The sequence below is a fragment of the Trachypithecus francoisi genome, unplaced genomic scaffold (genome assembly GCF_009764315.1).
Source record: "Trachypithecus francoisi isolate TF-2019V2 unplaced genomic scaffold, Tfra_2.0 Lachesis_group20, whole genome shotgun sequence".
Taxonomy (NCBI): domain Eukaryota; kingdom Metazoa; phylum Chordata; class Mammalia; order Primates; family Cercopithecidae; genus Trachypithecus; species Trachypithecus francoisi.
In genome coordinates this window covers 13,505,043-13,525,536 of record NW_022681466.1, presented here as the reverse complement: position 1 = coordinate 13,525,536, position 20,494 = coordinate 13,505,043, and the positions used below count along the sequence as shown (strand labels likewise).

The following is a 20,494-nucleotide window of genomic DNA, read 5'->3' as shown; positions in this document are numbered from 1 at the left end:
GCCTGTGACCACCGCCCCCGCCCAGACCCACAGAGGCACGAGCCGGGGCAGGTGCAGTTGGGGCTAGTGGGGGCTTCTGAATAACCAGATACGACTAACTGAAGGCGGCGCATGGGCATCTGTGCAGAGGAAAGTGGGGGTTTAGGTCCGCTCCCCGCCTCCCCTAGGCGCCTCCATAGGCAAGTGGCCAGAGCCTCCGGGAGCTTCCTGATGCCGCAAAGCCTGTGGGCCACAGTGGCCGCTGCTGGGGGCTATTGAGCCCGAGGGCCAGGCTGCCCATTTGTCTCACCAGGCCCTGCCTCCAAGCCCAGCCCCAGGGAGACAGCCCTCAGGAATTCCTGCACAGCAGGAAAGAACAGCCAAGGGCAATGCTCAGTCTGCTCTTTAATGGGTACCGCCCACTTGTCTGCACCTGACAGAGGCGGCAACAGGAGGGGTCTGGGAACTGGTGCCGCTGGGCCTGGGTGCCGCAGTCTGCTCCCTGGGGACAGAAACCCACAGGGTCGAGCCCTGCAGGCCTCTCCTTCCAGGAAGGGCCACAACAAGCAGCCGCCTGCCTCCCCAGCCCCAGCAAGGGCATGCAGGCTGGGGGGCACCCAGTGGCCAGGCCTCTTAGCCGGGTTGCAGGCAGCACTGAGCCGCCTGGAGGTCAGGAGGTCCGTGGAGATGGGGAGGGGGTGCAGATGTCCTGGAGGCCAAGGTCCACCCCTCACATGTTGGTGCTCATCCGAGACTGGCTGTTGGCTGGAGTCAGCTCCCCCTGGCTCCCTTCTCTGGGTGGAGACTGCAGGGGAGACAAGAAGCAGTTCAGCCACCAGGCCCCACACGCCGTGCACCCGCCCACTCTGACACCTGCCCACCTTGACGTGGATCTGGTTGCGGAGCACAGCTGCCCGCAGCATCATGGCCTTGGCGCGGCGCTGGAACTCCTTACCCATCAGCAAAGACTTCTCAAAGGTGGTGCTGCGCTGGTCCACATCCCGGGCGTAGAGGATCTGTGCAGGCACAGGCTCAGCGGGGCCCAGGCTCACCCCCAGCTGCCCCCACCACCCTGCAGCCCACAGCCACCTTGCTGTGCGAGTCCACGCGGGCACTGATCAGCCCCTCCAGGATTAGCTGCGTCAGCTCGTCTTCCAGGGCAGCCACTGTGGTGTTGAAAGCCGCCGCCATCCTATGCATGTCGGCCGACACGTAGGGGCTGAAATACTGCAGGGCGGAGGGAAGTCAGCTCCACAGCCCTCTGTATGCCCACCTGCCGTGCGCCAGCCTGACCCCCACACTTACCTGGATGAGGGCACGGTTGCGAATCTGGGTGTACAGAGTCCTGACGTGGGGAGCCAAATACATGTCCAGGAGCAGGTTGTCCTAGGGAAGGGGCTGGTGAGGACCAGGACAAGAGCCCAGGCAGAGCCCCACCTCACCCCCACCCCAGGCAGGACCCCACCTTCATCTCGTCCAGCATCTTGAGGCATGAGGCGTACTTGGACTCGTAGAATTTGAAGATGATGTCTCGGACCTGCGGCTCCAGCTCCAAGAACAACTTGAAGGAGCTAGGGAGGCAGACCCCTCAGAGCTCTGTCCTCTGCCTGCCCCTCCCTCCAAGTGGCCAGTGGGACACCAGTCCCCAGACAAAACACCTGAGAAAACGGCAGGGCCAGGGGTCCAGGACATGCAAGGCCAAAGCAGCAGCTGTGGAGAGGGACGGGGACTGCCAGACCAGGGCACCTACCTACTGGAGATGACATTGCGCTGCAGCTCCTGCCGGTCAAAGGTAGCCAAGGCGCACAGGCCACCGTAGATGGCCACGTTGCTGGGGGACAGCAGCTGAGGAGCAGAGACCTGGTGTCACAGAAAGTGAAGGGCCAGGCCACCCCTGCCTGCCCATCACCCACTCAGAGAATGCCTAAGACCCCGTTTGTGAGAGACCTCATCCTCCTACAAAAGCAGCCCAACCCATGAGCCCATGCTCTGCCTCCCAAGTCCCCAAGAGGGCTCCTCACCTCAGGGAAGTCGCAGTGATCAAAGGAAGCCAGCAGGAGGCACTTGGCAGCCTGCTTGTACTTCCTGGCGGCCAGCTCCGCCAAACCTAGTGGAGGGAGCCGGGGGCAGTGGGGAGAGGGGGTGAGACCCAGAGCCTGGGGAAGCCGCTAAAGCCTGGAGACCAGGGAGAACGCGACCACCAGCCAGCTCGCTGGCCTCTCCTGCCCCAGGAGCTGTTCCTCAGCACTGGGGACAGATACCCTAATCATGCGTGGAAACAGCCCCGCCAGTGCCAAGCAGGTTCCCTGAAGCCAGGCGTGCAGGGAAGCTTTAGGTGCTAGCATGGCTGCGAAGGACACCACGCTCAGAGCAGCTCGGGCTGGCAGACCTGCCTCAGGCCCACAGTGACAGCAGCCAGACCCTGACCACACGTCACCCACTGGCTTCCCCAGGGCAGATGTTAGGCGCCACCTACACCCGCACATGTGCCCCACAACATCCTGCGCCCTGCCAGGGAAGGTTTCCCTGGCTGAGGCAGGGACCAGCCTACTGCCCTGGGCTGGAAGAGCAACACACGTTGAACGTGGGGCCAGCTGGGCGTGACCCAGGCCCTCACCTGCGGCACACTTGAGCTTGGTGAGGATGGCCTGAGTCTGGCTGTCACGCTCTCCTCGCTGCTGTTGGGGGAAGCCACATGCGTGAGGCCCACGCCCCACATTTCCTGGAGCTCGATGCCCAGCCCCCAGACAGAGAGGGGATGAAGACAGATTCAGATTTGGGGGAGAATGAGGTGGGGGAGGATAGGAAGGGCCAGCAGTGGTTAGCAATCGTGGGGCAAGGTCTCTGAGGAGGTGGCCCGTACCTCAGCAATCTCCGGGGTAGACTCAGCCTTGCTGACATAGCTGAGCACATGAGACCAATTCTGTAAGTAGACGCTGACCTGGTGGACGAGGGGGCAGGACCAAGTGAGCCTAGGCGCTCCGATGGCCCAGCCATGCTGCCCCCACCCGCCTGCCTGCCAAGGCAGGCCGACCTTGATGACGTTGAGGCACATGTTGATGACGTGCTTGGCGCTGGTGCAGTAGTCCCGGGCCCGGGAGTAGCATTTGAGGGCATTGCTGAGGTCCCCACAGTCCAGGTAGTGGTCGCCCAGGTCGTCATGGCCGCGCCGGATGCTCTCTTTGATGGAGTTGCCTTTGTAGTTCTTCAGGTCCGTGTCCAGCTTCTCCAGCTTCAGCAGGGCCTTCTTCCGCGTGGCCTCCACCCAGGCTGTGTCCAGGGGTGGGGGCTCCACGCCGCTCTCAGGGATGGCGTCGGGTGCGTTCTGCAGCTCCCTGAGAGAGGACCTGGCCATCAGGATGGTGACGGTCACAGGGGCCAGGGAGGAGGGCAGGAAGCCGCCAATCTCAGGCTGCCCTCAAAGGCCCAACTGGCACACAGGTGGGCACCTCCGGCTAGCCTCAAACCCCACCTCCAGGGACCAGTCTGCACCAGAGACACAGAGATAACTGCTGCCCCCAGGAGCCTGCAGCCAGGTGGGGAAGCCAGCAGGGAGGCAGCCCCTGAGCCACAGTCTCCAACAGCTCCCCTTGGAATCAAATCCCTGCGTGCACACACACAGGGCACTTCTACTCCTGGCCAAGAGACAGCAAGAAATCTACCTGCCCAACTTCCCAGCGCAGGGGTGGGAGTTTCAGGACACAGGAAGGGGGCCCAGCCCCAGGCACCTGCTCCCTTGGTGGCCTCTACTTCCTCTTACCAAGCCCCTGGCCTCACCTGGTGGCCTCTGAGAGCTTGCGGTGGATCTCCTCATACATGTCCACATTAAAGGTTCTCTGCACGAAGGAGAGGGCCATCTTCAGGGCCTCCACCCGCAGCGTGGGGCAGTGATCAGCAATGAACTGCAGCCGTTCGATGCGCATCAGGCCGCTGTAACTCGCTGCGTACTGCTCCAGATCCTGGGAGCAGGTGCACACGAGGGTCAGGCAAGGTGTGAGGTGGGACCCTGGCCCTAGGCCCTGAGGGTCAGGAGTTGGGGCCTGACTGTCCTAGCCAGAATGTCACCCTGGGCCTGTAACAGGAACCGGGCATGGGGGTGCGAGACTGACTGCTGTTCCAGGCCCTGCAGAGACCCCTGGGGTGGGCCTGGGGTAGGAGCCTTGGGAGTGGGGCTCTGCACTGGGGGGTTTCGGGAATGGACACCCACTACTGATTGCTGGTCGCTAGGCTGAGCGGGGAGGAGACCTGCCCTGGTTTCTCCATCAGCAGTATCTGAAGCTGGGCTACAAGCCTCACATGAGTGGGCAATCAGAAATCCGGATGGTTTTGGGATCAGGAAAAGAGAACAGAGATCACTGAGAAGGATCATTCTACCTGCTGTGCAGGCTGCAGTGGGGAGTCTGCCCTGGACCCCTCAGTAGGACTGAGACACCCAAGGTTCCCCCACGGGGCTCCGTACCAGGCTGGGGTTCTCCACCACATAGTTGACGTCGGGTGCATTCTGCGGGTCTTCCTGGGGGTCCACGTCGATCTGCATGGGCTCCACAGCCCCCTGCAACATGGGCCAGGCACCTGGCACCTCGTCCTGGGGACTGCCCCAGGAGGGCGAGAGACCCGCACTCTTCTCTGAGGTCAGCTCCGCCCGAGATCTTCCAGGCCAATCGGACCACACTCCCACCATTACTGTCCCCCAGGCGTGCCCTCCCAGTCACCCTCGCCCCCAGCCAGGCTCCTGTGCCACCACATCAGGGAGGGGTCTCCTCACAAGACTCTAAGGCTCAGAAGCAGAAACCCCTCGCCTGATTCTAGACGCTCGTCTCTGAAAGCCAGAAAGCAGACATGGGACAACCAACTACATACACAGGGACCCCTGAAGGCCCCTACACGTTCCCAGCCACCATCCTGATGCAGTTTCCTCCAAGCCACGGAGAAGAACGGGACGCCACCTCAACCCCAGGAGGCAGGAGGACCAGCTCCCGGAATCTGTCCGGAGCAGCAATACTGGGCTGAGAATCACGCCACAGGGTTGGGAGAAGGGGAAAAGAGTCATCTCAGGGAGCCCCACGGCCCCCAGCTGGGAGAACAGAGGAGCCAGGACCTCGGCTTAAAGCAGGCTGGAAAAGCCGCCATGCCGGGCACCCGCCGGACCCGTGAGCCTCCCGCGCTCCTTCGGAAAAAGCACCAAGAGCTCGGTTCCCTCCGCAGGCCCCGGGCCCACTAGGGCACCTTCCCCTCCTGCGCTTGGCACTGCGTCCCTGTCCTCAGCCGGCAGAGCAGCAGGGGCCCAGCCACAGCAGGGGCGGCCGGGGCCCTGCTCCCCCCTCCCTCGCTCGGGGGTCCCTGTCCTGGAAGGTACCTCGTAGAGCAGCGTACAGGCCGACAGGCTGGCGCTCAGGCTGAAGTCCCCGGCCGTACCGGGCAGGAGGAGGTCTGACCTACTGCTGTGAGGGGTGCAGTACAGATCTGTCACTGACGAGGAGGCCGAGCTGGGGGCCGAGCTATCCCTCATTCTGTCCTGACTTTCTGCACCCCCCGACCCTGACACAGAGCTGGCTGGCTGCTGAAGGGAGAAAGAGCGTTAGCGTCGGGGCGGCCGGGAACCTCTCCCGTGAGCTGCTGGGAGGGGAGGCGGGGCGGGCGCGGCCCGGCGGCCCCGGACCGCAGCGCGCAGCCACCGCGGAGACGCGCCCTCGGCCCTGCAGCCCCCGACGCGCGCTGCCCGCGGAGACCCGGCACGGAGCGCGCCCGGTCGACTCCTGGCGCAGGCCCCGCGCCCCTGCTCGACCTCAGCCCGGTCCCAGCGGCGGGGGGCGCGGGGGCGCGGAGGCCTGGCGCGGCCTCGGCTCATTACCTGCAAGTTAAACACCTGAACCGGCAGCGGCATCTTGCACCCACCCCGCCGCGGCGTGCCGTCCACTTCCGGGGCAGCGGAGCCGTCGCTTCCGGGGCGCGGGGCGGGGCGGGACCGCTGCGTTCTTAAAGGGGACGCCGCCCACCCACGGCTCCGGCCCAGTTCGCCTCTCCCGGCGCCGGGGGTCCGGTGGCCGCATGAGCCGCGCGCGTGGGGCGCTGTGCCGGGCCTGCCTCGCGCTGGCCGCGGCCCTGGCCGCGCTGCTGCTACTGCCGCTGCCGCTGCCCCGTGCGCCCGTCCCGGCCCGGACCCCCGCCCCGGCCCTGCACGCGCCTCCGTCCCGGCCCGCCGCCCCCAGCCTGCGGCCCGACGACGTCTTCATAGCCGTCAAGACCACCCGGAAGAACCACGGGCCGCGCCTGCGGCTGCTGCTGCACACCTGGATCTCCCAGGCCCGCAGGCAGGTGCGCCGGACCCCGACCCCAACGGCGAGCCCCACGCCCACCCTCCCCGGATCCCAGGGTCTAGGCCCAGCCCAGGCCCCCGGAGGCTCCGCGCGGGGCGGGTCGGTCCCCGGCCTGGGCAGCGCCCCCGACGCCTCATAGATTGTTTCTCCCCCAGACGTTCATCTTCACCGACGGGGACGACCCTGAGCTCGAGCTCCAGGGTGGTGAGTGTCCCCCAGCCCTGGAGCCCGCGGGACTTGGCCCCCGAGAGCCCGGAGCCGCGGCCACTGCGCTGCTGTGGGTGCCCCTCTCTGTCGAGGCTCCGGAGGCCCGGGGAGGCCCACGACGCTGCCCAGGTCACACGGCCTGCGGAGGGCCCACCCTGCCAGCCAAGCTCTGCTCCCCACCAGCCTCTCACACTGGCTGCTTCCCGGGGCGTGGGGCTAGTGCCACGTCTCCTGAAGGAGCTCCAGCAGGGAGTCCGCCCTTCCAGGCCAGGTCAGGACGACCTGCCTCCGTCCTGTTTCCTTTCGAAGAGATCCCAACTGATGGCCGCCTGCTTCAGCCTCGGGGGCACCAGCAGGGTCAGCGCGTGAGGGCTAGGGCTGTGGTTGGACCCAGGCAAGGAGTCCAGGCATGTCACACAGCCACATGGTGCCCTGGCCCTTGGGGGCAGGTGGGGCACAGGCCACATCCTGACTCCTGTGCCAGCCTCTACCTGCGTGCTTCCCCTGTCTCCGACTTGCAGGTAGTGGCCGTGTCATCAACACCAACTGCTCAGCGCTGCGCACCCGCCAGGCCCTCTGCTGCAAGATGTCCGTGGAGTACGACAAGTTCATCGAGTCTGGGCGCAAGTATGCGGCACTGACCCGACCCACGGAGAGCCCAGAGCCAAGCTGGGTGGGGACCTCCTGTCCAGCGTGCCAGGCCCTCATGAGGACTTCCCTCGCCCACAGGTGGTTTTGCCACGTGGACGATGACAATTATGTGAACCCTAGGAGCCTCCTACACCTGCTCTCCAGCTTCTCACCCAGCCAGGACATCTACCTGGGGCGGCCCAGCCTGGACCACCCCATCGAGGCCAACGAGAGGGTCCAGGGTGGCAGAACTGTGAGTGCCAGAGCAGATTCCTTTCTTGATGCCAGCCCAGGAGGCACAGCAGAGAGCGTGGAAAGCTGGCTTGAGAAGGGCATAGGGCTGGGGGCCCAAGCTGATCCACCCAGGTGGTTTGCACGTGGTGTTTCAGGAGCAGGCCAAGAGGCCCTCATTGTACTGGGCAGAGAGGGGGTGTCTGGACCAGGTGGGGAGGGTCTGGAGGCCGCGGATCAATGGCCTGCAGAAGCCCCCAGCCCCTCTTGCCCCAGGAAGCTTCTGTTACCTGGGTGGGATCTCCTAAGGGGCAGCTTAAGAAAAATGCCTGGGGAGTCCCATGAAGAGTCAGGGGTGAGAAGCGCTGCCCCGGAAGCTCTGACTGGCACCCCATCCCCAGGTGACCACGGTCAAGTTCTGGTTTGCTACTGGTGGGGCCGGGTTCTGCCTCAGCAGAGGCCTCGCCCTCAAGATGAGCCCGTGGGCCAGGTGAGTGGGGGTTCAGCTGCCTGGGCTGGGAGGCGGAGGCTGAGACCTGAAAGCTGCTGACCGGCCTCCCCCCAGCCTGGGCAGCTTCATGAGCACGGCTGAGCAGGTGCGGCTGCCGGATGACTGCACGGTGGGCTACATCGTGGAGGGGCTTCTGGGCGCCCGCCTGCTGCACAGCCCCCTCTTCCACTCCCACTTGGAGAACCTGCAGAGGCTACCGCCAGACACCTTGCTCCAGCAGGTACCGGCGCCACTTTGTGTCCTTCTGCCACGTGGGCTTTGCCTCACCCTGACTCCCCCAGGGGCCCCACTGCCCTGGCCTGATGCCCGGCTGAGCAGGCAGGTGGGATTTGCATGTGGCTGGGGATGGACCCTGGAAAGGCCCCTTGGTCTGCTGGATACAGGGTCTTCAGGTACAGATGGGGTGTGGTGTCTGGGGTGGAGGGACGAGGGGAAAAGCACAGTTCTCGGGCCAGGGAGGCCCCACGCCAGCTGGGCAGTGGGCATGGTCTGTGTGGTGATGGGGACTCGAGCAGGTCCCGTCACGTGGAGCAGAGAGGGAATGAGGGTCAGCTTTGCTCTGGAGGGTTCAGGTCCCTCGCTCCTGTCCCCCAGGCTCCGCCTGAGGTGCCCCCACTCAGCTCATGGCACCTTTCAATGCTGTTCCCAAGCCTGGCCTCCCTGAGGACTTGGGGAGAAGTGGGTGGGCAACGGGGCTGCAGCAGGGCTCCTGACCAGGGGGAGGCGTGGCCCGAGACCGGACCAGGCCACACTCTCTGCCTACACCGTTCTCTCCCAGGTTACCTTGAGCTATGGGGGTCTTGAGAACCCACATAATGTGGTGAACGTGGCTGGAGGCTTCAGCGTACAGCAGGACCCCACACGGTGAGTGGCCAGTGGTATGGGCAGGCCCTCAGCCCCACAGGGGCTCTGGCATCAGCACGCCCACCCACAGCCCTGACCCCCGCTGCTCCCTCCACCCACAGCCCTGACCCCCACTTCTTCCTTCCCCAGGTTTAAGTCTGTCCACTGCCTTCTCTACCCAGACACGGACTGGTGTCCCAGGCAGAAGCAGGGTGCCCCGATCCCTCGGTGACACTAACCACCCCGACCCAGGGCTGCCTCGCTCTGTCCCAGGTGCGGGGAGCTGGAGCCCCCCATGGCCTCAGTGGACTCCCTCAGGTGCCATGGCCATACCAGTGAGATGTAGGCACCTGGCACACCCTCTGGCTAGCCTGCAGTCCCCTCTCCCAGCCCCTGGTGGACTGCATTGATGGGTGTTTTGGGAGAACAAAGACAGCCAGGCTGAGGGCTGGGGCCGCAGTGCCCCTCCCACTGACCCAGCCTCAGGGTTGATCCCACGGGAACAGGCGTCCACCCTAGCACCGGGCACCTGGGAGGGAGCTGCCATCCAGGCTCCATTACCTGTTTTTTTTTTTTTTTTTTTTTTTTTTTTGAGACAGAGTCTTGCTCTGCCGCCCAGGCTGGAGTGCAGTGGCCGGCTCTCAGCTCACTGCAAGCTCCGCCTCCCGGGTTCACGCCATTCTCCTGCCTCAGCCTCCCGAGTAGCTGGGACTACAGGCGCCCGCCTCGTCGCCCAGCTAGTTTTTTTTTGTATTTTTTAGTAGAGACGGGGTTTCACCGTATTAGCCAGGATGGTCTACGATCTCCTGACCTCGTGATCCGCCCGTCTCGGCCTCCCAAAGTGCTGGGATTACAGGCGTGAGCCACCGCGCCCGGCTTTTACCTGTTGTTGAAGGTGGGTGCCAGGCTGGCTAGGTGCCAAGGAGCAGGATCCAGGTCAAGGTCCTGGCCCAGCCACAGCCATTGCAAGGACTTAGCCTGGCAGGCTTTGTGGGGGATGCTGCCCTCTCTGCTGCAGGCTGGGTGCACAGCCGGGCACCGCAGTGGGACTCAGGCCCGGGAAGGTCATGCTTTCAGCCAGAGCTTTGCTCCCAGCCCAGGTCCCTCATTCGGAGGCCTCTTGACTGGGACCACAGAGGTGTTTGCTCTGCTCTGACTTGTGGCTCAGGACTCCTTCCTGGGTCGTGCTCCTGCCCCACTGTGCCTGGGCCCATAAACGCAGGAGCCTTTTGTTTGGGGCCCCATGGGGTGAGACTGCCCTGACCCACCCATCCCAGCAGACCCACCTCCCCGCCTGCTGCCTTCCATGGAGGGAAATGGGCCAGGGGCCATCATCTCCCCTCTGCCTCCTGCTTTGCTGTTGCCGAACGTGAGTAAAGGCTTTGTTCTTACTCCACACGGCTCCTGTCTTAATCACCCACCAGCGCAGCTCTCCCTGGGTCCCTGCCGTGCCCCCCTCCTTCCCCAGGAAGGCTCTGTCCCAGGCAGGGCTATATCCTTGCCGTCCTGCCCACCCAGCCTCGAACCTACTAGATTCTTCTTTGGAAGCCAAAGCCTCCAGCAGGGGTGGCATGTGGGGGTCCTGCCGGGAGGGACGGACACTGGACGCTGCCCCGAGAGGCCACCTTCCTGAGCGTCATGTTTGCCTTCTCATGTGTGTTGTGTGGAGCCAGGTGCACGTGGGTGTGTGTGAGGGTGGGTGTATATGAGGGTGGGTGTGCATGGCCGTGTACACAAGGCTGAGTGGACACATGGAGAGCGGGTGTGTACGTGCATACAGGTGAGTATCTACCCATGTGTGTGTCCGTGTGCATCAGTGGGTGTGTGCGTGGCAGTGTCTGCATGCGTGGGTGTGTGCACTTGTGCACGGGTGTGTGGAGGGCAGAGAGGAGGCCCCACATAACCCGCGTGTTCACTGGTTTCTGTCTCATTTGTTCATGCTCAGCCTGGAGTAGAAGGCACCCTAAGGAGACTTGAGGTTAATCATGATTGGGTCCTCAGGGCCTGGGACTGCCAAAAGCCTAGGCCCCTGGCTTTGTCCACTGCAGGCTCTGGGCTGGGAGAGGAATTCTGGGGCTCAGAACAAGTGGCAGGGGTGAATTTCAGCAAGTCCAAAGCCTGCATTTCAACAGAAACGAGAAAATAGCGAATTTTTGAAAGTTGCTGCAGAATTGTGGACGCCCCAAGAGAAGGTATCCCGTGTCCGTGGTGGGCGTCTGGCCGCATGGCCTCGGGTCCCTCACGCTGGCTCCCCTGGATGCGCGGTTTGGGGGTTGCACACTCGTCTTCCTCTGACCTCGTGGCCCTCCCTCCCTCCCAAGCCTGTGCCACACAGGCCTGGTGTCCTTGGAGTGTGGGGAACATGGACTAGAGTGCGTTCGCACCACCAGAAAGGGTGTCTAGGGACAAAGTGCTCCGAGTGGGTTTTTCCAGCGCATGAGGCTCTAGCAAATCTTGGTGGACACGTGCTTTCTAAAAGAGTCCAGCTTGCAGCTCCTCTGAGAAAACAATGTATCCGTTTTACCTCAACTCTGTCAACACTAGTCTTAAAACCTAACGCATTTTATTGCTGTCTCCTGAAGGGAGATGGTCATTCATGTTGAAGCCGCACTCTGAGGCTGCGCAGTGCCCAGTCCGAGAGCTTACCGTGTTTCCTTTATCCTCTTTTTTTTTTGTCTAAGTTCGGGTCCATGAGGTCCTGAGTCTTTTCTCCTAAGCGATCAGTTACGCTGCTCCCTTTTGTATTGTTGGGTTATGTTTATAGACGTTTCAAACTAGCAGTTTTCCACTTTGATTCAGATAACCATTCCCAGGCAGGGCCAGTCCCAGACTCAATGTTCTGGGAAGAGACTCTGGCTGTCCCAGGCCCAAGTCCCTGCTGGACCCAGTTGGCTTCAGCTGCAGAGAGATAGCATGGACAAGGGTGAGAACTTAAAATTTAGGAGATGCCGTTTTGCTAATGGAGTTATTTATAGTCGCAAACTTTACGTTAGAAAACAAGGCTACTCTGGACCACGCTGCCTGTGGCATAGCCCTGCTCTGTGTGGAGCAGCTTAAAAATAATACTAAAATAGGCTGGGCGCAGTGGCTCATGCCTGTAATCCCAGCACTTTGGGAGGCTGAGGCAGGTAGATCACAAGGTCAGGAGATCGAGACCATCCTGGCGAACACGGTGAAACTCCATCTCTACTAAAAATAAAAAAAATTAGCCAGGCATGGTGGCGGGCGCCTGTAGTCCCAGCTACTTGGGAGGCTGAGGCAGGATGATGGTGTGAACCCGGGAGGCGGAGCTTGCAGTGAGCCGAGATCGCGCCACTGCACTCCAGCCTGGGCAACAGAGCGAGACTCCGTCTCAAAAAAATAAATAATAATAAAAAATAGTAATACTAAAAGGAGTATAAATGCTTGCGGGGGGACACTCATTCTCTGTGATGTGTGCCTGTCGCACTACATGCCTGTATCACAACATCCCAGGTACCCCATAAATATGCCTCCTATGTACCCACACAAAATTTTAAAAATAATAAAATAATAATTTAAAAAGAGGCTAGGCATGGTGGTTCATGCTTATAATCTCAGTGCTTTGCAAGGCTGAGATGGGAGGATCACCTGAACACAACCTGGGCAATTTAGCAAGACCCTATCTTTACAAAAAAAAAAAATTGATAATTAGGCACAGTGGTGTGTACATGAAATCCTAGCTACTCAGAAGGCTGAGGCAGGAGGATGACTTCAGCCCATAAAGTTGAGGCTACAGTGAGCTGTGATGGTGCCACTGCACTCCAGCCTTGTCAGTAATCAAAAACCTCCTGACAAGGAAAAGTCTTCAGCCTGATGGCTTCAGTGGTAAATTCTACCAAACATTTAAAGAAGAACTGGCCGGGTGCAGTGGCTCATGCCTGTAATCCCAGCACTTTGGGAGGCGGAGGTGGTCATATCATATGAGGTCAGCAGTTTGAGACCAGCCTGGCCAAGCATGGTGAAACCCTGTCTCTACTAAAAATACAAAAATTAGCCAGGTGTCTGTAATCCCAGCTACTCAGGAGGCTGAGGCACGAGAATCACTTAAACCCAGGAGGGGGTTGCGGTGAGCCAAGATTGCACCATTGCACTCCAGCCTGGGTGATAAGAGTGAAACTCGGTCTAAAAAAAAAAAGCGGGGCCCGACGGCTCACGCCTGTAATTCCAGCACTTTGGGAGGCTGAGGTGGGCAGATCACTTGAGATCAGGAGTTCGAGACCAGCCTGGCCAACATGGTGAAACCCCCATCTCTACTAAAAATACAACAATTTACAGTCATAGTGGCACAGGTCTGTAGTCCCAGCCAATCAGGCTGAGGCAGAAGAATCGCTTGAACCTGGGAGTTGGAGCTTGCAGTGAGCCGAGATCGCGCCACTGCACTCCAGCCTGGGCAACAACGCAAGACTCCGTCTCAAAAAAAAAAAAAGAACTAGAACATCTGGATACACCTGTAACAAAGAGATGGAATTAGTAATAAAAAAAATTATTCCCACAAAAACAAGCTTAAACTCAGACGATTTTGCTGGTGAATTTTACCAAGTTTTGAGAATTAACACAAACTTTTTCAAAAAAGAAAAGAGAAGGGAACACTTTCCAATTCATACTATGAGGCCAATGTTATCTTAATACCAAAACCAGACAAAGGCATCACAAGAAAACTACAGACCAGTCGTTCTTATGAATATAGATGCAAAAATCCTCAACAAAGTACTAGCAAACTGAGTCTAGCAACATAGAAAAGAATGATGCGCCATAGCCTAGTGGTATTTGTTCCAGGAATACAAGGTTGACTTCACACACACAACTCAATTAATGGGCCGGGCCAGGCCAGGCGACTCATGCCTGTATAATCCCAGCACTTCGGGAGGCCAAGGTGGGCAGATGGCTTCAACCCAGGAATTTGAGACTAGCTTGGGCAACATGGCAAAAAATACACACACACACACACACACACACACACACACACACACTCCCCCAAATTAGCCAGACCTGATGGCATGCACCTGTGAGGTAGGAGGATCACTTGAGCCAGGGAGGCAGAGGTTGCAGTGAGCCGAAGGTTGAACCACTCTACTCCAGCCTGGGCAACAGAGCCAGATCCTGTCTCAAAAACTAATAATAAACTAAAATAATGGAATACCTCATAGCGATAGCATAAAAAACAGACACACACTATCATCGAGATGCGGAAAACCCGTAGGAGAAAACTCGGCACGCCTCCACGAGAAAACACTCAACGAACCAGACCACGAAGAGAGAGTCATCAGCCCGATGAAGAGCGTCTGTTCAGCAAACACACACGTGCAAGTAAGTCATATGTATTGGTGGAGAAGGGGATGCTTTCCCCTTAAGAACAGCAAGAAAACAAGGGTGTCTGCTCTCACTCTTCGACTGCAGGATCTATCCCCGGCAATTAGGCAAGAAAAAAAAAGTCATGCACGTTGGAAAGAAAGGATTGTGAATTACACAATCTTTTTTTTTTTTTTTTTTTAGACGGAATCTCACTCTTGCCGCCCAGGCTGAAGTGCAGTGGTGCAATCTCGGCTCACCGCAACCTCCACCTCCTGGTTTCCAGCGATTCTCCCACCTCAGCCTCCCAAGTAGCTGAGATTACAGGCGCCCACCACTCCGCCCAGCTAATTTTTGTGTTTTAGTAGAGTTGGGGTTTCACCATGTTGGTCAGGCTGGTCCGAACTCCTGACTTCAGGTGATCTGCCTACCTCAGCCTCTCAAAGTACTGGGATTACAGGTGTGAGCCACCACATCCGACAGTGAATTACACAATCTTATATGTACAAAATCTGAAGGCATTCACAAAAAGCTATTCAAACTAATAATGAGTTCACATGCTTGCAGGATCAGTAGACAAGAAACCATTCTTAATCTCACATGGAACAAAGTACAAATGAATACATTTATTTTTCTATATACAAGCAACACGTAACTTTAAAGTGAAATCAAGAAAACAATTCCAAGCCAGACACAATGTGGTTCATGCCTGCAATCCCAGTGCTTTGGGAGACCAAGGGGGAGGATCGTTTGAGCCCAGGAGTTCAAGGCCAGCCTGGGCAACAAAGTGAAACTCCATCTCTACAAAAAAATTTTAAAAAAATTAGCCGGCTGTGGTGGTGCACACCTGTGGTCCCAGCTACTAGGGAGGCTGAAGTGGGAGGATGGTTTGAACCCAGGAGTTTGAGGCTGCAGTGAGCTGTGATTGCGCAGTTTCCAATAGTACCAAAAAGAATAAAATACTTAGGAATGAATTCAGCAAAAAGAAGCACAAAATTATACTCAGAAAACAGCAAAACATTGTAGAAAGAAAGGAAGAAGCTCCAAGTAAATGGAGAGACATCCCGTGGCTGCGATCAGAAGACAGCACCGCTGGAGTGGCCGGCCATGCTCCCCAGACACTCCCAGCATGCACAGCACAGTCACCATCAAAGCCCCACCGGCGTTTTCGAAGACGCTGACAAACACAGACTTATCCTAAAATTCACGTGGAAATACAAGGAACTCAGGAGAGGCGAAACAATCCTGATAAAGAAGAAAACTGGAGGATTTCCAAACAGCACAAAACTGCAAGAATCAGGTAGAAAGGCACCGACAGAAGATGGAAATACAGTCACTGAGGAGAATGGAGTCTAGAAATAAAGTCTGGCACTTGTAGCCAAATGATTTTTGACATGCGTGCCAAGATAATTCAGTGGGGCAAAGAAGTCTTTTCAACAAAGGATGCTGGAACAAGTGGACATACACATGCAAAAGAATGAAAGCTGGGGCCGGGCATGGTTTCTCATGTCTGTGATCTCAGCACTTTGGGAGGCCAAGGTGGGTGGATCACAAGGTCAGGAGATCAAGACCAGCCTGGCCAACATGGTGAAACCCCATCTCTACTAAAAATATAAAAATTAGCTGGGCGTGGTGGTGGGCACCTGTAATCGTAACTACTCAGGAGGCTGAGGCTGGAGGATCTCTTGAACCTGGGAGGTGGAGGTTGCAGTGAGCTGAGATGGCGACATTGCATCCAGACTGGGCAACAGAGTGAGACTCCGTCTCGAAAAAAAACCCATGTGTCCACACAAAAAAAACATGTACACGAATGTTCTCAGCAGCTTTGTTCATGATAGCCAAGAGGTGGAAACAGCGCCAATTGATTGATGGTTAGATGCACGAACTGTGGTCTGCCCATACAAGATGCTGCCCTTCGTTCACACACAGAGTGAAGTTTGGACCCAGACTTTCCACAAGGATGGGCCCGGAAACATGGTCAGTGAGTGATGCCTGTCACCAAAGACCACACTGTCTGATTCTGCTTACACGAGCTATGCAGAACAGGCTGACGCATAGGGACAGAGGCAGAGACACGAACTATGCAGAACAGGCCAATGCATAGGGACAGTGGCAGACATGAACTATGCATGAACGATGCATAGGGACAGTGGCAGAGGCTGGTGGCTGGGCGCAGGCATCTGGGGATGTGGAGCATGGCTTGCTTTCTACAGTGATCCACTCTCATCACTTGCCCACGCTGCACTCGAGGATTTGCCCATTTGCTGAGATGTTCTGTGCATGTCTCGGGTACAGCACAGCAGGTGTGGAGTCTCGGGTGGCCAGGTTGCAGCGATGGTCTAGGGTGGACATCCCAAATGGAGCTTCCCAGGCCTGGCAGATGAGCCTCAGTGCCAGCAGGCAGTGGGCCCTGTGTACGTGGAAAGGCAGAGCCTACCCAGCAGCCAGCTGCGCCTGGAGGGTGTCCTCTCCTGAGAAGCCCTGAGGAACCGCGGCGGGGCCCGGGTGCAGGAGCACGAGGCCAGCTTCGCCTCCCAGGGGTCTGCCGCACAGAACACAGCCAGGCTTGAGGAACAGCCCGGCTAGGCACTTCCAGGCAGCCCTCCAGCCTGCAGCCCGGCTAGGCACTTCCAGGCAGCCCTCCAGCCTGCAGCCCGGCAGCCCCTCCACAACGGGGGACACCACACAGGGTCCTGCAGGAAACAAGGGAAACCAGGCAAAGCTGTCCTGGGAGGCCCTCCCGGAGGCTGTGTTGCTATCTCAGTGCCCTGTGGAACAACCAGTGTGTACACATGCATGCCTGTGAAAGCGCCCTGAAGCTGGGTGTGTGTGTGGGGGGTGTGTGTGTGGGGAGTGTCTGTGTGGGGGGTATGAGTGTGTTGGTGTGGGTGTGTGGGTGTCTGTGGCAGTGTGTATGGGGGTAGTGTGTATGTAGGAGGTAGGGGTGTGTGTGGGTGTGTGTGTGGGAGTGTGTGTGGGGGGTATGGGTGTGTGGGTGTCTGTGTGGGTATCTGTGGGGGTGTGTGGGGGGAGTGTGTATGTGGGAGATATGGGTGTGTGTGGGTGTGTGTGTGGGAGTGTGTGTGTGGGGTATGGGTGTGTGGGTGGCTGTGGGTGGCTGTGGGTGTTTGGAGAAGTGTGTAGAGGGGTAGGGGTGTGTGTGGGTGTGTCAGTGTGTGGGTGTGTGTGTGGGGGCGGCATGGGTGTGTGTGTGGAAGGGGTGTAGGGGGTGGGGCTGTGTGTGTGGGTATGTGTGTTTGCAAGTGTGTGTGGGACTGTGTGGGTGTGCACAAGTGTGTGGAATGTGTGTATGTGTGCACGGAAATGTGTGAGTGCATGTGGGTGGGTGTGTGGTGTGCATCTGTGGTTTGTGGGTGTGTGTTGGGGTGTGTGGGTATGTGTGCGGGGTTGTGTGGTGATGGATGTGTGGGGTGTGGGGTGTGGGTGTTTGTGTGGAGTGTGTATGGGCGGGTGTGGGTGTGTGGGTGGGTGGGTGTGTTTACATAGGTGTGGGTGAGTGTGGGTGTATGTGGGTGTGTGTGGGAGTGTGGGAAGGTGTAGGGTGGTGGGGGTGTGTGAGGGTGCGTTTGTGGGTGTGTGTGGAGGGGTGGGTGTGAGGCTGCGTGTGTGGGTGTGTGTGGGGGCAAGTGTATGGATGTGTGTGGGTGTGTGGGGGGAGGTGTGTGGGTGTGAGTGCAGGGTGTGTGTGTGTGATGTGTGGGTGCACGTGGGGATGTGTGTGAGGGTGGGTGTGGGTGTAGGGGGATGTAGGAGTTTGTGGTTGTTGGTGTATGTGTGTATGGGTGTGTGTAAGGGTGTGAATGTATGTGGATGTGAGGTGTGTGGATGGGTTTGGTGGGTGTGTTTGGGGTGTATGTGTCTGTGGGGTGGGGGTGGGGGTGTGTGGGTATGTGTTTGGTGTGTGTCTGTGGGGTGTGTGGAGGGTGTGGGTGTGTGGGGGGTGTGAGTGGGTGTGTGATGTGTATGTGTGGATGTGTTGGGGTGTGTGGGCGTGTGTGGGTGTAGGTGTGTGGGAGTGTGTGTGCGTGTGTTGGCATGTGAGGGTGTGTGGGGGTGTGGGTGTGTGCGGGGAGATTGTGTGTGGGATGTGTGGACGTGTGTGTGGATGTGGATATAGGTGTGTGTGCAGGTGTGTTTTGTGTGGGTGTGTGAATGTGTGTGGGGGTATGTGTCCGTGGGTGTGGGAAGTGTGTGTATGTGTGGGTGTGTGGACGCAAACAGGAGGGCCCCACTCCCACCCAGTCATCTTAGGGACAGTGGCCCCTGCTGGTGCCTCACCACATGGGACCATCCTGAGAGCTGGAAGGACTGGCCAGTTGTCCTGGGGAAGATGGGAGCTGGGGGATCTTAGGTCTTTTCAACCCCCTCATTGCCCAGAAGAAAGAATATGGCCTTAGGGAGTCCTTGGCTTTCCTCCTGGAGGGGGAGCCTTTCTCCAGCCCCTACTTATGGCCACTTTGCAGGGCTCCAGAACCAGGCCCAGCTCCCAGCACCAGGTGCAAACCTGGCTCAGCCAGGAAGGCCAGCAGCCACCCAAGACCTGTCACCACATGGTGGCTCTCCTGGAGGAGGACTTGAGCCCAGGGACAGGGTCCTGGCCAACCCTGGCTCCTAGCAGGGACCCTCACAGAGAGCAACATCAAGGCCGAAGCTGCTGATTTCCAGGGTCCTCTTCACCGCCGTGGGCCAGAGTGTCTACACACATATTCACTGGTGCGTGCCTGTGGGGGTGTGGGTACATATGTGTACACACACATGTCTGTGGGTCTGTTGGCCACTGTGTGTGCACCCCCATGCTCAGGCTTGCATGCTCACATGTGCTTCATGTGTGCACTTATGTGGCTGTCTAGTCCATGTGTTGCCATGTGTGCTCAAGTGTGCATGACCGTGTGCATGTGTGTGTGTGTCCCCGGGTGCAAGCCCATGTGTGCCTACACCCGTGTGTGCCTGTGTGTGTCCCTGTGTGGATGCCCAAGTACATGTGCTCACATCGGCTTGTGCCTCTGTGTGCACACAGACATGATGCCCCGAACAGGTGACCTCTCCCTCCCAGGGTCCCCTGTGCTCTCTCTCAGCCATGCCTGCCGCCTGCCTCTCCAGGAAGCCCCTGTGATCCCTCTGGCCCTGCCTGTGTGGTTCTCGTGCTGCCGGCCTCCACTTAATGGTTTCACTGCAGTTGTGTCTCCGAGGGCTCAATCTTTATTTTTTTGAGACGGAGTCTCACCCTGTCGCCCAGGCTGGAGTGCAGCGGCACATTCTCGCTCACTGCAAGTCCGCCTCCCAGGTTCATGCCATTCTCCTGTCTCAGCCTCCCATGTACCTGGGACTACAGGTGCCTGCCAACAGGCCTGGCTGATTTTTTGTATTTTTAGTAGAGGCGGGATTTCACCATGTTAGGCAGGATGGTCTCGATCTCCTGACCTCGTGATCCACCCGACTCGGCCTCCCAAAGTGCTGGGAATACAGGCTTGAGCCACTGCGCCTGGCCTCATTTTAAATTTTTTTTAAAAACTTTTTTTTTTTTTTATTTTTCTGAGATGGAGTTTCACTCTTGTCACCCAGGCTGGAGTGCAATGGTGCAACCTTGGCTCACTGCAACCTCTGCTTCCCAGGTGCAAATCATTCTCTTGCCTCCACCTCCTGAGTAGCTGAGATTACAGGCACACGCCACCACATCTGGCTAATTTTTGTATTTCTAGTAGAGGCGAGGTGTCACCACACTGGCCAGGCTGGTCTCAAACTCCTAACCTTAGGTGATCCACCTGCCTTGGCCTCCTAAAGTGCTGGGAATACGGCCGGGCGCGGTGGCTCAAGCCTGTAATCCCAGCACTTTGGGAGGCCGAGACGGGCGGATCACGAGGTCAGGAGATCGAGACCATCCTGGCTAACATGGTGAAACCCCGTCTCTACTAAAAAATACAAAAAAAAAACTAGCCGGGCGAGGTGGCGGGCGCCTGTAGTCCCAGCTACTCGGGAGGCTGAGGCAGGAGAATGGCGTAAACCCGGGAAGCGGAGCTTGCAGTGAGCTGAGATCCGGCCACTGCACTCCAGCCTGGGCGACAGAGCGAGACTCCGTCTCAAAAAAAAAAAAAAAAAAGTGCTGGGAATACAGGCGTGAGACACTGCGCCTGGCCTTTTTTTTTTTTTTTTTAACTTTAAGTTCTGAGATACATATGCAGAATGTGCAGGTTTGTTACATAGGTATATGTGTGCCATGGTGGTTTGCTGCACCCATCAACCCATCATCTAGGTTTTAAGCCCCAGATGAACTAGGTTCTGTCCTAACGCTCTCCCTCCCCTAGCCCCCAACTCTCTGACAGGCCCCAGTGTGTGATGTTCCCTTCCCTGAGTCCATGTGTTCTCATTGTTCAACTCCCACTTATGAGTGAGAATATGTGATGCTTGATTTTCTGTTCCTGTGTTAGTTTGCTGAGAATGATAGCTT

At 58.2% G+C, this 20,494-nt stretch overlaps 2 protein-coding genes across 19 annotated transcripts; one reads left to right on the top strand and one right to left on the bottom strand.

The window, feature by feature from the left end:
* Positions 1–233: 233 nt before the first annotated feature.
* GPS1 (G protein pathway suppressor 1) lies at positions 234–5,962 on the bottom strand. Of its 17 annotated transcripts, none has more exons than XM_033181665.1 (14): positions 5,831–5,886; positions 5,336–5,420; positions 4,439–4,531; positions 3,757–3,938; positions 3,014–3,314; positions 2,843–2,920; positions 2,597–2,657; positions 2,001–2,086; positions 1,730–1,824; positions 1,445–1,550; positions 1,285–1,365; positions 1,069–1,206; positions 861–995; positions 368–784 (listed from the first exon to the last, which is right to left on the bottom strand). In XM_033181665.1, exons 3-14 carry the CDS (start codon positions 4,514–4,516, stop codon positions 710–712), a joined length of 1,416 nt encoding a protein of 471 aa, XP_033037556.1. In that variant the 5' UTR covers positions 4,517–4,531; positions 5,336–5,420; positions 5,831–5,886; the 3' UTR covers positions 368–709. The 17 variants fall into 17 exon arrangements, with proteins under 17 accessions (XP_033037546.1, XP_033037547.1, XP_033037548.1 ...); XM_033181658.1 differs by having other exon boundaries at positions 3,014–3,326; positions 5,336–5,539; positions 5,831–5,863; XM_033181659.1 differs by having other exon boundaries at positions 371–784; positions 5,336–5,539; positions 5,831–5,863.
* Positions 5,963–5,979: 17 nt separating this feature from the next.
* Positions 5,980–9,275, top strand: RFNG (RFNG O-fucosylpeptide 3-beta-N-acetylglucosaminyltransferase). Of its 2 annotated transcripts, none has more exons than XR_004430299.1 (8): positions 5,980–6,294; positions 6,452–6,500; positions 7,025–7,130; positions 7,233–7,386; positions 7,766–7,854; positions 7,930–8,267; positions 8,654–8,739; positions 8,869–9,012. XR_004430299.1 is itself a non-coding variant. In XM_033181672.1 (8 exons), exons 1-8 carry the CDS (start codon positions 6,028–6,030, stop codon positions 8,948–8,950), a joined length of 999 nt encoding a protein of 332 aa, XP_033037563.1. In that variant the 5' UTR covers positions 5,980–6,027; the 3' UTR covers positions 8,951–9,275. The 2 variants fall into 2 exon arrangements, 1 of the variants encoding a protein (XP_033037563.1); XM_033181672.1 differs by having other exon boundaries at positions 7,930–8,095; positions 8,869–9,275.
* Positions 9,276–20,494: the final 11,219 nt, after the last annotated feature.

Coding starts and splice junctions, on each gene's coding strand:
- RFNG (XM_033181672.1), top strand. CDS start 6,028: ATGAGCCGCGCGCGTGGGGCGCTGTGCCGGGCCTGCCTCGCGCTGGCC. Junction 7,387..7,765: donor GGGTCCAGGGTGGCAGAACT/GTGAGTGCCAGA, acceptor CCCCATCCCCAG/GTGACCACGGTCAAGTTCTG. Junction 7,855..7,929: donor AAGATGAGCCCGTGGGCCAG/GTGAGTGGGGGT, acceptor GCCTCCCCCCAG/CCTGGGCAGCTTCATGAGCA.
- GPS1 (XM_033181657.1), bottom strand. CDS start 5,863: ATGCCGCTGCCGGTTCAGGTGTTTAACTTGCAG. Junction 4,532..5,335: donor CCTGTACGCTGCTCTACGAG/GTACCTTCCAGG, acceptor CCCATGTTGCAG/GGGGCTGTGGAGCCCATGCA. Junction 1,366..1,444: donor AGATGCTGGACGAGATGAAG/GTGGGGTCCTGC, acceptor CCCCTTCCCTAG/GACAACCTGCTCCTGGACAT.